General features: G+C 43.3%; 2 protein-coding genes across 9 annotated transcripts in view; one reads left to right on the top strand and one right to left on the bottom strand.

Moving 5' to 3' along the window:
* The window catches only part of ZNF131 (zinc finger protein 131), a 33,186-nt gene that overhangs the window by 2,803 nt on the left and 16,676 nt on the right, over positions 1-13,707 (bottom strand). For 6 of the 8 annotated variants that reach the window (XM_007123099.4, XM_007123098.4, XM_055086538.1 and 3 more), the window contains exon 5: positions 8,798-9,483. In XM_007123099.4, the coding sequence (XP_007123161.2) occupies positions 8,798-9,483 (686 nt within the window). Of the gene's footprint in view, positions 1-8,797; positions 9,484-13,707 lie in introns of those variants that run through there. The other 2 variants (XM_055086540.1, XM_024121622.3) reach the window with 2 other exon arrangements.
* On the top strand, positions 1,705-3,177 carry LOC102994582 (actin-related protein 2/3 complex subunit 1A-like). Its single transcript, XM_055086541.1, is given in 1 exon segment — positions 1,705-3,177. A coding segment is annotated over 1 exon segment (1,116 nt). The 5' UTR covers positions 1,705-1,776; the 3' UTR covers positions 2,893-3,177.

The following is a 13,707-nucleotide window of genomic DNA, read 5'->3' as shown; positions in this document are numbered from 1 at the left end:
ACCCGTGTCCCCTGCATCGGCAGGCGGACTCTCAACCACTGCGCCACCAGGGAAGCCCTCTAACAGCACCTTCTTGAAAGAAGGATCAGAATTTATAACTCAGATGTTTCCACTATTCTAAGAGGTGGAAATAGTAAATTTTTAATGATTCTTATAAATTGTATCTGTGCTCTGGCAAAGAAATAAAATTTGGATCTGAATGTTGTTCCATGTTTTTGCATTTCTTAAAAAATTGTACCTTTTCCCTTAGATAAAAATCAAGGTCAATTTCCTTTTTGGGGACATGCACCCCCCTCCATTCCACAAGCATGTTTTGAGCAATTATTGTGTTGCCAGGCCATGTGCTAGGTAATGAAGATAAACTGTCCTTGTTTTTAAAAACTTCATTTCACAGGCCAGAGTATTTCAGGAAGGTGAAATGCATGAACATAACCAAATGCAGTGCGCCACAGAAGGCCTGTTACAGAGAAGAGGGCAACGGGAAACGGGACTGCAGCAGTACAGAGGAGGAGGGCGATGAGTTCTGCCTGGAAGGGAATGAGAGGAGGACGGGAAAGAAGTAGGTTATTCTGGGCAGAGGCACAGAAGTGTAAAACAGCATGGCAGGTGAGGAGTAAGGAGGGAGGTGTCATGCTGACTCCCAGATCTCTGGCTTAGACTACCAACCAGAATAAAGAACAGAGAAGTCCAAGTAGGTTTGGAGTGGGATGTGCTAGGGAAGATTATAAATTCTTTTTTGAGTCGGTGAGTCTGAGGTACTCAAAGCAAAGTGGAAAATCTGGTAGACAGTTACACAGACAAATCTGGAGCTAAACAGAGGGCGGACTGACATATAGATACAGAATCCAATAAAACATCCAGTTAAAACAGCAGGTAGATGGAGCAAGCAAAGAAAACAAAAAGAATAGCCAGAAGTAGAAGGAAAGAACACTGAGGAAAATTAAGAAAGAAATTTCAGGATGATGAGGTAATAGACAGTGCCAAACTGAACAGAAAGATCAGGTAGGGTAACAATAGGGGACTGGAATAACTGGAGCAAGAACACTGTGAGTGGTATGGTGGAATCAGAAGCCACACTACAGTGGGATAAGGGAGCATGAGTGAGGCAAGTTAATGGAAACTGTCAGTACAGAAATTCTTTCAAGAAGGCTTGGAAGTAAAGAGGAGACGTGGCTACAGGGGGACATGTCAATAAGAGGTCCTCTAAGCCAGAAGAGAGTCATTACTTATTTGCTGAAGGAGAAGGAACCAGTGGAGAAGGAGAGAGTAGTAGGAATGACAGATGAAACATGGTCTTGGAGGAGACATCAAGGTGTGGGATTCAGGATTGGCCTTGGAGAAAAGGGAAATATCTTTCTCTGTAATAAAAGAGAAGGAGACGAGGAACCACATAGTTTATCCCACAGCTAAGCTGGGGGTAGGGAGTCAGATAGACATGTGACCTGCTGGGGTGGGCTGTGGGCAGAGGTCTTGAGCGCTGCACTGAAGGTCTCGAATGCCAATTAGGAAAGGAAAGATATAAATCAGACACCAAAAGGCCTAACTTAGGGTCTGATAAGAATTTTTTCCAGCAGTGCTCAGCAGGGAGCAGAAGTAAATGACAGCAATAATTAATTCCAGGATGTAGGGTTCAAAAGCCAAAGGGAACACAGGGCCTCGGTCCTCCGCCCGCACCCGCCGGAGCCTGTTGACTGACCAGAGTCCGCGAATTCAACGCTCCGAGCCCATTCGGACGGCCCCGAACCCCAGCTTTCTGTCCTTTGAAGACAACAAAGAATGGTGTCCCTGCGTCAGTTTTTACTAGAGCCAATCACCTGTCATGCCTGGAACAGGGATCGTACCCAGATTGCCCTTAGCCCCAATAACCACGAAGTCCACATCTATGAGAAGAACGGGAGCCAGTGGGTGAAAGCTCATGAACTCAAGGAGCACAACAGACACATCACAGGTATCGACTGGGCTCCCAAGAGTGACCGCATCGCCACTTGTGGGGCTGACGGTAATGCCTATGTGTGGAGTCAGAAAGATGGTGTCTGGAAGCCGACCCTGGTGATCCTGAGAATTAACCGTGCAGCCACTTTTGTCAAGTGGTCCCCGCTAGAGAACAAATTTGCTGTGGGCAGCAGAGCACGACTCATTTCTGTTTGTTACTTCGAGTCCGAAAATGACTGATGGGTAAGCAAGCACATTAAAAAACCCATTCGCTCCACGGTCCTCAGCTTGGATTGGCATCCCAACAACGTCTTGCTGGCAGCAGGATCCTGTGATTTCAAATGCAGAGTGTTTTCTGCCTACATTAAAGAAGTGGATGAGAAGCCAGCCAGTACACCCTGGGGCAGCAAGATGCCTTTTGGTCAGCTGATGTCAGAGTTTGGTGGCAGTGGCACTGGCGGCTGGGTGCACGGGGTCAGCTCCCCCGCCAGCGGGAGCTGCCTGGCCTGGGTCAGCCACGACAGCACCGTGTCCGTTGCCGATGCCTCAAAAAGTATGCCGGTGTCAACTCTGAAGACAGGGTTTCTGCCCCTCCCGAGTGTGCGCTTCGTCTTGGAGAAGAGTGTCGTGGCCGCTGGCCGTGACTGCTGCCCCATGCTCTTTAGCTGCGCCGACCGCGGCTGCTTGACCTTCGTCTCCAAGCTAGACATCCCGAAACAGAGCATCCAGTGCAACATGTCGGCCGTGGAGCGCTTCCGCAACATGGACAAGCGGGCCACGACCGAGGACCGCAACACGGCCCTGCAGACGCTGCACCAGAACAGCATCACTCAAGTGTCTATTTATGAGGTGGACAAGCAAGACTGTCGCAAATTTTGCACTACTGGCATCGATGGAGCCATGACCATTTGGGATTTCAAGACCTTAGAGTCTTCTATCCAGGGCCTTCGGATAATGTGAAGCTGAGCGAGCCTCCCAGATCCAGCATGAGGACAGACAGGCTGCACCGGGCAGCTGCGCCATTTGCATGATGGGCAGGAGAGCCGGCCGCCAGGAAACACTGAAGACACATATGGCGCAAACCTTGTTGTGTGTTTTGTTTGAGGATAATTGGTGAAAGTGTTGGTTTTTTAAAAGCAGCAGTGATTTGGGTTTTGTTTTTTTGTTTTGCTATTTCATTCCATTCTTGACCAAAGCTTCTCTTTAAGTAGTTTATTAGGGAAAACTGTCACACTAACTTAAAGGGGTGGGGGAGGTATGTAAATTGTCCGCTAAAAAATTAAATAAAAATACTGAATGTGGAAAAAAAAAAAGAAGAAAAAAAAAAAAAGATATATACAATGAGGACAAGATAACGTCAGAAACGGGGCAATAAACTAGGTGGAAAGGGGTATGGAAAGACAGGAAGGCTAAATGAGGTAGTCTCCCACAGTCAAAGTTAGGAAAGCAGTGAGAATTCAAGAGACAGGATGATACTTGTAGAGAACAGGACTAAGATTTCAGAGGTGGAGCCTCAGTGATGATCTGGTCCTAGACATGACCCTCATACTCATGTGGAACAGACACAGTCAAGTAACTATGAGCTGTGTTTTATCCCTGACAAAACAACTATAGCTTATTTTTTATATAATTTTCATGAGATGAAAAAATTAATTTGAGAGAGAAGACCTAATCACCTAGAATATTGTTGGTACAGAAACTCTTTTACAACTCCCCAAATGTTGGGAGATACTGCTAACTAGAATAGTTTTGCTTTAATAGTGTTTAATTTTTCACTATAAATGAAGCCTACAGATAAAATTGTCATAACCTCTTTAAAGGGCAATTTGATAATATTTGCCAAGATTTAAAATGCACATATTCTGTGACTTGGCAATTCTGCTGTCAAAAATTAAGTTACTTGAACATGTACACAAAGATTATGTACAGGTGTGTTTATTGCATTGCAGTGTGTAATAGTAAATGACAAGCAACAACCTAAAAGTGTATCAACAGGAGTGGTTAAGTAAATTATGGAATACCCATACGCTGAAATACCATTAGGCACAGTGAAAAAAATTAAGTAGATTCATGAATGTTTCACACATTAAAAAGAGTTCAAGATAATTAAATGGTTTAACACTGTATTGCATGCTCGTTTGTTTGTTTCAAAAGTTCTGTGTGTGTCTGTTTATGGTTACTTGAAAATGCAAAGAATATATCTGGAAGGATAAATAAGAAAATGATGTCAGTAACTGCTTCTGGGGAGATCTATTTAAGTAGCAAAGAGATTCACTTTTCAGTGCACGTCATTTGAGCTTCTGCTATTTAAAAAATTAGTTTAATAAGCCCAATAAAATCTAGGAATTATAAGAGATTAATTATACTTTAGATGTGTAGAAAGTACAGTCTTCCAAGTGCTTTTATCATTTTCTCTTATTTGTCACAACCCTGTAAAGTAGGCATCATTATTCTTATTTACACAGACAAGGAGAGAGGCCCAAAGATAAAGTTCATCAAGCTGACAAATGTCAGAACTGGAGCCTGGGAATTCCCTGGCGGTTCAGTGGTTAGGACTCGGCAATTTCACTGCCAGGGCCAGGGTTCAATCCCTGGTCAGGGAACTAAGATCCCGCGAGCTGCGCGGTGTGGCCAAAAACAAAAACAAAAACAAAAACAAAAACAAACCTGGAGCCTGAATCTAATTATGGTTTCCAGACCCAGATTTTTTTCTACAATTCCACACTATCTCTCTGGGCAACTAGGGAACAATTATTTGAAAACATGGTTACAGGTCATCTTTGGATTCTTTCACATGCGGTGTCCCACAGGCATATCTGTCAATATATCTGCTCTCTCCCCCCACCCACAAATCTTACCCTTCTATATTTTTCTTTCTAAATTAATAAACTTCCAATCATGTAGCCACCCAAATCAGAAAGCTAGAAGTCACCTTCTCTTTTACCCCTACATCTCACCAATCACCAAACCCTGTTGATTCTGCCTACTTAATGTTAGTATCTCCAACCCTTTTTCACTATTACTGCCTTTATTCAATCCCCCATCCTTGTTTAGATTACTCCAACAGCCTTCGAATCAGACTCAGTAGGCTTCACCCACTCCAATCTATCCTGCCAGTTCTCTCTCTCTAAAGGATAAATTTAATCAGAAAACTCCCTGGCTTAAATTTCTTTAAAGTGACCCAGTCTTTCAAGATAAAAATCCAAACTCATTTAGAGCCCTTAAATGAAAATGACTACATGATCTTAGCCTCATCTCCCATCGCTTTCTCTCTCGTCCTTGAACCACTGGGAGATCGTCCATGATGCCTAAGTGCACGCCACATGGTCAGCCCTCCAAACTCGTTAGCTGCATCTCCTGGCATTCGGACCCAATCCTCCAGTCATAACAACCTGCTAGCAAGTACTCCAAATGAGTGACTTATCTCTCCTCTATGTCTGTGTACACTTAATTTCTTTTGTCTGGAATGCTCATCTCCTGGCTAACTCCTTTTCCTTTGGGAGTCAGAGGGTAAACCCTCTAGGAAGCCATCCTTGTCTCTTTCATCATAAACAGCACAAGCAGGCATTCCCGTAAGATTCTGTGCTTACCTCTATCAGCACTTAGCTGATTGTGCCTGCTTGTCTCCCCTAATGTAACTTTGAACTCCTTGAAAGCAGGGACTCGAAAATTTATCTCCATGACCTAGCAGGCTGGCATTATCATTACTATTTTCCAAATGGAAACAAAGTAATTCAGGACAAGTAACAGCCAAAATTTTGCAAATCAAGCGTGGATTGCTGTGCATGCTTTAAGAACATACAAGAAACCAAAGCACTAAACTAATGAAAGTATGCAAAATATGAAATTGAGGGGGGTGTATTATGTATATATGTTGAGAGTAGGACACAGGAACGGGACCATTTATCTTTACACTTAAGTTTGTTATAAGTGAAAAATGCTCCACCCTTTATTAACACAAACACAATTAAAAACTGTTTACTTATATTCCTCTTGAATTTACTAAATCACTGATCACATATGCTACTGTCTTGTCACTAATTCCTAGTACAATAATTGATCGAGGTTAAAAAAAAACAATAAAAGTTCAGTTTGCTTTACATACTGAACTGTTCCTTCAAAGGGCATCTGGTTCTGTAATTTGTAACAACTACTTAACTAAGGTACTTAAGTTATCTCACATCATTTTGAAGGGAAACAGACATAAAACATAGTGTGGGGCTTCCCTGGTGGCACAGTGGTTAAAAATCCGCCTGCCAATGCAGGGGACACGGGTTCAAGACCTGGTCCAGAAAGATACCACATGCCGCGAAGCAACTAAGCCCATGCACCACAACTACTGAGCCTGCGCTCTAGAGCCTGTAAGCCACTACTGAGCCTGTGTGCTGCAACTACTGAAGCCCGTGCGCCTAGAGCCCCTGCTCTGCAACAAGAGAACCCACCGCAATGAGAAGCCTGCGCACCGCAACGAAGAGTAGCCCCCGGCTCGCCACAACTAGAGAAAGCCCGTGTGCAGCAATGAAGACCCAACGCAGCCAAAAATTGATAAAATAAACAAATTTTTAAAAAAACATAATGTGATTTAGCTCTATACTTTTCTGTTCAATCCAAAATACAATGTGCAGGACTTGGAAAGCATATTTAAAAACTTCCAAAATGGTCTGTGTTGTCCTGTTTTCAAACAGGTAAGTCAATAGGTAATGTTCAATAATTGATCGAGGTTAAAAAAAAACAATAAAAGTTCAGTTTGCTTTACATACTGAACTGTTCCTTCAAAGGGCATCTGGTTCTGTAATTTGTAGCAACTACTTAACTAAGGTACTTAAGTTATCTCACATCATTTTGAAGGGAAACAGACATAAAACATAGTGTGGGGCTTCCCTGGTGGCACAGTGGTTAAAAATCCGCCTGCCAATGCAGGGGACACGGGTTCAAGACCTGGTCCAGAAAGATACCACATGCCGCGAAGCAACTAAGCCCATGCACCACAACTACTGAGCCTGCGCTCTAGAGCCTGTAAGCCACTACTGAGCCTGTGTGCTGCAACTACTGAAGCCCGTGCGCCTAGAGCCCCTGCTCTGCAACAAGAGAACCCACCGCAATGAGAAGCCTGCGCACCGCAACGAAGAGTAGCCCCCGGCTCGCCACAACTAGAGAAAGCCCGTGTGCAGCAATGAAGACCCAACGCAGCCAAAAATTGATAAAATAAACAAATTTTTAAAAAAACATAATGTGATTTAGCTCTATACTTTTCTGTTCAATCCAAAATACAATGTGCAGGACTTGGAAAGCATATTTAAAAACTTCCAAAATGGTCTGTGTTGTCCTGTTTTCAAACAGGTAAGTCAATAGGTAATGTTTTGGGTGAAAGAGACAATTGTTTCTACTTTCACACTGATAGGAAATAATATAAAAGTGATTATCTGTTGGGGTACTGGAAACTCCTATCCAAGTGTGCTAGTTACCAAGTAATATTTATTTACTAAGCTGTGCTGCAGGTACACCAATGCTTTTGCAAAACTAATCCACAGTTACCACAAACATGTTCATCAGAAGACCATTAACATAGGTGCTTATTTGTTTTTTAAGGACCAAAAACTATACCTTTAGGCAGTTTCCAAATATACAACCGGTCTTTACATATAATGTTTGTAAAACCAGAAAGCATTTCCCCCAAAGATTTCATGAATGCCTATTAGTTATCCCAAATTAGTTACCTTAAAGCCTTCTAAATTCATAGTAAGCCTTTAAGTAAATTAGGAGATTCCCTTGCTGTTCACTTATTTATCCAGTTCCTGAGTATTACTACAAAGGGTTTGAATAGTGAGGGATCCCACACTATTTGAATCTATCTGTTTTCTCAGTTTCAAGTAGTATGTAGCAAGCAACTCTGGACAGCAAGGGATGTAAGAAAAAATTTCATCCAAAGTTCTCCAAACTCTAGCATCAAAGAGAAAGATTCTGAATAGTGTGGGATAACTATATTGTATTCACTGTATTAATAGTCTCAACAGCCTTAACCATCTCACATAGTAAGAACTTGGATACAAGTGTCCAGAAGCCTGACACTTAGCACTCTGCAGCAACTGCTTTCCCCAAACCTTTGTCACAGTGGGTTTAGGGACTCCCCAAGAATTCCAAGTCATTCGTGGTGGTAACTCCTGTGTATGGCACAGGAGACCTAGCAGGTGTGGGACCAAGGACAGGGAATCTGACAGGGAGAAAAATAGGCTCAGGGATGGATGCAGAACTGTAAGGGCCAGAGGTTCTAAGGTAGACTCCCTGGACATCTCCCTCATGTCTGGGATGGCTCTTAGGAGAGTACAGAGACCTTACCCTTTTCATCTCCCTGGCTGTGCACCAGTCCTGACATGTTTGCCCTTGGAGAGATGAAGGAGATGGACAAATACTGCCTTCCTATCTGCCAGGTCAAAACAGATAACCAAATGTATGCAAAGGTATAAACATATTTGGGATTGTTTGCAAATGTACCCATCTATGTAATGTGTTAACATAAGTCAGGGAAAGTAAAAACAGTAACAGTGAAGTTTCACTGTAATTAAAATCTCATAATCTATAACCCTTAATAAAGAATCACAAACCGTTTTATGTATTTTTAAAAAATACATAAAAATTGGCAAGATGTAAGAATGAAAATTACTTTCAAAGTTAGTACTGACTTTGCTTTGAAAGCATAAATATTTCAACTAACATTATAAAAACACTGTGTGCTCAGCCGGCACATTAGGGAACACAGGAAGTGGTTCCTGTGGTGCTAATTAAAAAAAGAAAAAAGGATTGAGACACTTAGCTTCAAGTGAATGTGGAAAATCTATACTTTTAACATAAAGTATTTGCTAATTACCTGTATGCTTTCGAAGATGCTCTTTAAAATGTCCAAAGTGGTCAAACTGTTTCTCACAGTACTGACATATGTGAATTTTTTTCCCAGTTCTTTGCTTCTTACTGACTCCACCTTCTTCAAGGTGGTAACAATTGAGGTGCTGTTTCCATGCGCTCTCCCGAAGATACCTTTTATTGCATATTTCACACTTGAAACTCTCAGTGGAGTGTGATTTCATGTGTTCCTTAAAATGGTAAAACAATTTGAATGAACGGTTACATTTCTCACAATGGAACAAGTCCTTCACATGTGACAGCTGAAGTTCCACAATTTCAATACCTTCTACCTGTTTGCTTGTGGGGTCAGAGGCACAGCCATCTTCAACTTTAATCTGCCCTTTTCTATCACCTTGACGGTACTTGCTGGTGATATCTGCCAATAATGCCAGAGCGGAATCATCAGAGGAACCTGTGCTCTGAATATACTTTATGGACTGCCTGGCAGTAGCCACATCCTCTAACGTTTCAATGCCTTCATCTTCCACTTCGATTGTGCCTTCAGCAATCTCCACCTCTATTTCAACAGGTTCAGATTCTGCAGACGGCAATGACTCAGTGATAACATTTGAAGTTTCTGCAATCTTTCTTTTTTTTGCTTCACTTTTTCCTGTGGTAGTTTCCTCTAGTGGAGCTGAGTTTTCTTTGTTCCTGAAATACACAATGTATGGATTAAAAAAATCTATAAGATCAATCAAAATCCTACCAGGCTTTCTGGAAGAATTGATAAACTGATAATAAAATTTGTATGGAAAGGCAGAAAACAAGACTGCAAGACTTGTACTACCTGATTTCAAGACTTACTATAAAGCTACAAAATTAAGACAATGTGATATTGGTGAAAGGATACACATGGAGATTAAAGGAAGAGAATAAAGTCCAGAAATAGATCTACATAAATATAGTCAACTGACTTCTGAAAAAAGGTTCCAAAGTAATTTAATGGAGAAAATATAAAACAGTGGTGTTGGAACAACTGGTATCTATATGGGAAAAATAAACCTTGACCCTTACTCTCATATTATACACAAAAAAATTAAAAATGGATCATAGACTTACAATGCAAGAATTAAAACTATTACACTTCTAAAAGAAAACAGGATAAAAATCTTTGCAACATTGAAAGATTTCTTAAATAGCACACAGAAAGCAGAGACCATCAGCAAACACTGAGAAAATGGATTTCATCAAAATTAAAAACTTGGTCCTTTGAAATACACAGTTAACAGAAAGGCAAGCCATAGACCAGGAGAAAATATTTGTAAACATATATCTGTCAAAGGTCTTATATAGAGAATACAAAAAGAATTCGTACAATTCAATAAACTCAACGGCTTAAGACAACTGTTGGGAGACAATTCCCCATGAGTCCCTTGTGTTTCTGCATATCTTGTGAATTGACAGCTTTGGTTCTGGACTAGTTTTCAAGGATGTTTGCTGAAGAGCCAACAGCTTGGGAAGATAGAGAGGCTCCCACTGGAGAAGAGGACACCTTTACTTACTGTCCAATAATAATAATGTCCCCCACTGTGGGATAAAGGTCAGGCAGGTTTGTTTGCAGCCCATTCTAAAAGATTTTGGTTTCCTAAGCTAGAGATCCTTCAGCTGTGATGAAAAACGACCACATGCAGAGCATTCACCTGGGCCACTCTATGTTACCCCTGTGGGACTTGAGGAAGGGAAAAGTGGCACAAATAGAAAACTTATGCTGCCTGCTGTGCAGAGAATAATAAAGTCCTTCTTTCTGACCTACGAGTCCCGTTATCTTCTATCAGCATCCATGAAACCATGGCAGGATAATTTCTTGGCTTGCAAGTAGGATAAAAACTCAGATCCCTCACAGATCTTGCCAAGGTTTGGCAACCAAGAACAGGATGCTGAAAAAGGCAAGGCTTTCTGGAACAGGAAGGATGAGACCTCACAGAGCAAATGGAATTCGAGGAAGTCTACTAGAGCTGGCAGTAAACCTGTTTACCAAATTGTATGGTCAACTGGGCAATAAATGGTCCTCTACTTATTTGCCTATTGCTCTGAGTTCAACTGTGTGCCCCTAAAAGATATGATGAAGTCCTGACCTCTGATACCTGTGAATGCGACCTTATTTTAGAATTGTCTTCGCAGATGCAATCAAGTTAAGATGAGGTCATTAGAGCAGGCCCTACTCTAACTAAGTCTTTATAAGAAGAGGGACATGTGGACCCAAAGAAGAGAAGGCCATATGAAAACACTGAAGGAAGACGGCAATGTGAAGATACAGGAAGAGATTGGAGGTATGCTGCCACAAGCCAAGGAACACCTGGGGCTACCAGAAACTAGAAAGGGCAAGGAAGGATTCTCCCCTAGAGGCTTTTGAGGGAACATGGCCCTACCAACACTTTGATTTAGGACTTCTAGCCTCGAAAACTGTGACAGAATACATTCATGTTGTTTTAAGACATGCAGTTCATGGTACTTTGTTATGGTAGCCCCAGGAAATGAAAACACCTATTAATGAGGAAAAACTGAGAAGGTGGTTACAGGATGAGTACTGGGCAGTAAGTTTAAGGACAGCTGCTGGAATTGTGTCCCAGTTGCTGCAAACTTGCTACGAGTGGGGGAGGCAGCGGAGGACTTCCCTGCCAATTGGGTGGTCAGCCTGAAGTCTGCCCATAGTAACAATTAACACTAAGATTCAAAGGGAGTAGGAGGGTGGAGACAGGAGGTTCTGCCCCTTTATAGACAAGTTACTGTCACATGTACCTAAACCAAGTGTACCAGGAGGGAAATTCCCGACTGCTATGAGCAGAAACCAGTTGAGTCATTAGAACTTTGGCTGGTCCACATGGGAGATGAGGGGGCAACATCATGCTTGTAGAGCAAGGAAGAACTGCCACACCTGGGCCATCTCAGGGCTCAGCTCCTCCTGCAGTTTGTCATGTCCACCTGAGATCTATTTGGAGATGACTGTAAAAGGTTTGAGTTTTTTTTGCAGCGGGTCCTGGCTGCCATAAGGGTGCTGTGGATGCTCTTGGAGAGACTTCTCTGAAGCAAATTCCTACGCCGAGGCACTGACTAGTAAGAGGCTTCCTGCCCAACTGGGTTTATAATGCTGATGAAGATGAGTCACTGGGGAATGAAAAAAGGATCCAAAGTAATATAAAATTCTCTGGTCAGGCCTGCTGAAAAGCCCCCTTTTACGTTAGACCAGGAAAAAGTATAAGAGATGTTATCATGACAGTGGGGCAGCAAATGTCCAAGATTAAGCTACACTCTTGAAAAAAAGCCACCACTGCGGAAGTCAAGTCTGAGTCAGCTAAAAGGCATAAACCACATGGCCCCAACTAGAAATCAATGTGGATGGGGCTACTGAATCAAGGGGTCCCCCAAACTGACACTGACAGGGTCAGTAGTGATGACTTTGCTGCCTGATAGAGGGCTTTGAGTGGGCTGAAAACACTGGAGGTTTGTTTGGCTGAGCCACATGCAGCTCCAGCGCTGCTTGAAACAAAAATGTGCCTTGCTCACTGGCAGAGAATCACTTTCTCCCTCCACACCACTTCCCCCACTTCTACCTTCCCGTTGCCTCTAACCTGACCTCACCAGCTTGGAGAAAGATAATTAGGGCTGGAGCCAAGGTCTCCTTGTTCCCAAGGGTAAACAGTGAAGACACCATATATGCATCCAAGTATGCTGAGGAAAACTCAAGAATGGGAGAGACTCAAACTTCCATGGCTCTGTTTTCCCCAGCAGGTGTCCAACTCACCATCCCACCTGGTTCCACAGAGACGAGGCACTTGCATTCAACTGATGGGGCTTGGGCAAGGTTCACAGCAGGAAAGGGAGGCTGTCCTGACCCTGTGGGTGGGCCTGATTCTACATGCTGTTGTTGCTTTGACATCTGAATGCACAGCAGGGACTGGTATGGCATGTGCATTTACCACTTCTCATCCCATAAGTACCAGAGATGGAACATCCCAATTGAGAAGAGCCAGATGTAGAGAAGAGCTACTGGAACAAACTCCCCTAACATTAGCCACCGGGAGCTGCAAATGTCTTATCTATCTTTTGATATCTAAAACTTGTACTAGACTGTTGACATCCTGCTGACTGGCAAGCCAGAAGTCTCAGTCTCAAAGGCCCTGACCGTAGTGCTATGACACCTCTACCAGCAGAGGCTGCCGATAAATCCCAACAAAATTCAGAGGACTGCTCACCAGGTCAAGTTCCTTGGGACTAGACAGGCAGATTCACAGCACTCAATCCCCGCCGCCACCGTGGTAAGAGAGAAACTGGATTTTCACCTCCTCCCTCTTCCCACCAAAGATGAAGCCCAGCATCTTACTGGGTGTTTTAGGTCCTAGAGACAACATGTGCCGCACCTGCGCATTCTTTCTTCGTTCTATCAGTCAATCTGCAAAACAGCGTCTCTTAAGCGGGGCTCCAACCAACAGGCTGCATTGGAAGTTTCCATCAAGCTGTGGCACAATCTCTACCTATGGGCCCCAAAACCCTAATGACCTCTTTGAGCTGTAAGTCTCTGAGACTGACACTTTTTGCAGATTAGAGCTTCTGGCAAAGGGAGGTCGTCTCCACCCCAAGGTATTCCCTGGATTTCGGACTTGCCAATTCCCTGACATGGCTACCAGGTACACTCCCTTTGACAAGAAAGGATTAATTAGCTTGCTATTGGACTCTTGTTAAAAGTGATGCCTGGGGCTTCCCTGGTGGCGCAGTGGTTGAGAATCCGCCCGCCGATGCAGGGAACATGGGTTCGTGCCCCGGTCCGGGAAGATCCCACGTGCCGCAGAGCGGCTGGGCCCGTGAGCCATGGCCGCTGAGTCTGCGCGTCCGGAGCCTGTGCTCCGCAACGGGAGAGGCCACAGCTGTGAGAGGCCC

The sequence above is a fragment of the Physeter macrocephalus genome, chromosome 8 (genome assembly GCF_002837175.3).
Source record: "Physeter macrocephalus isolate SW-GA chromosome 8, ASM283717v5, whole genome shotgun sequence".
Classification (NCBI taxonomy): domain Eukaryota; kingdom Metazoa; phylum Chordata; class Mammalia; order Artiodactyla; family Physeteridae; genus Physeter; species Physeter macrocephalus.
This window is presented reverse-complemented; position numbering and strand designations above follow the sequence as displayed.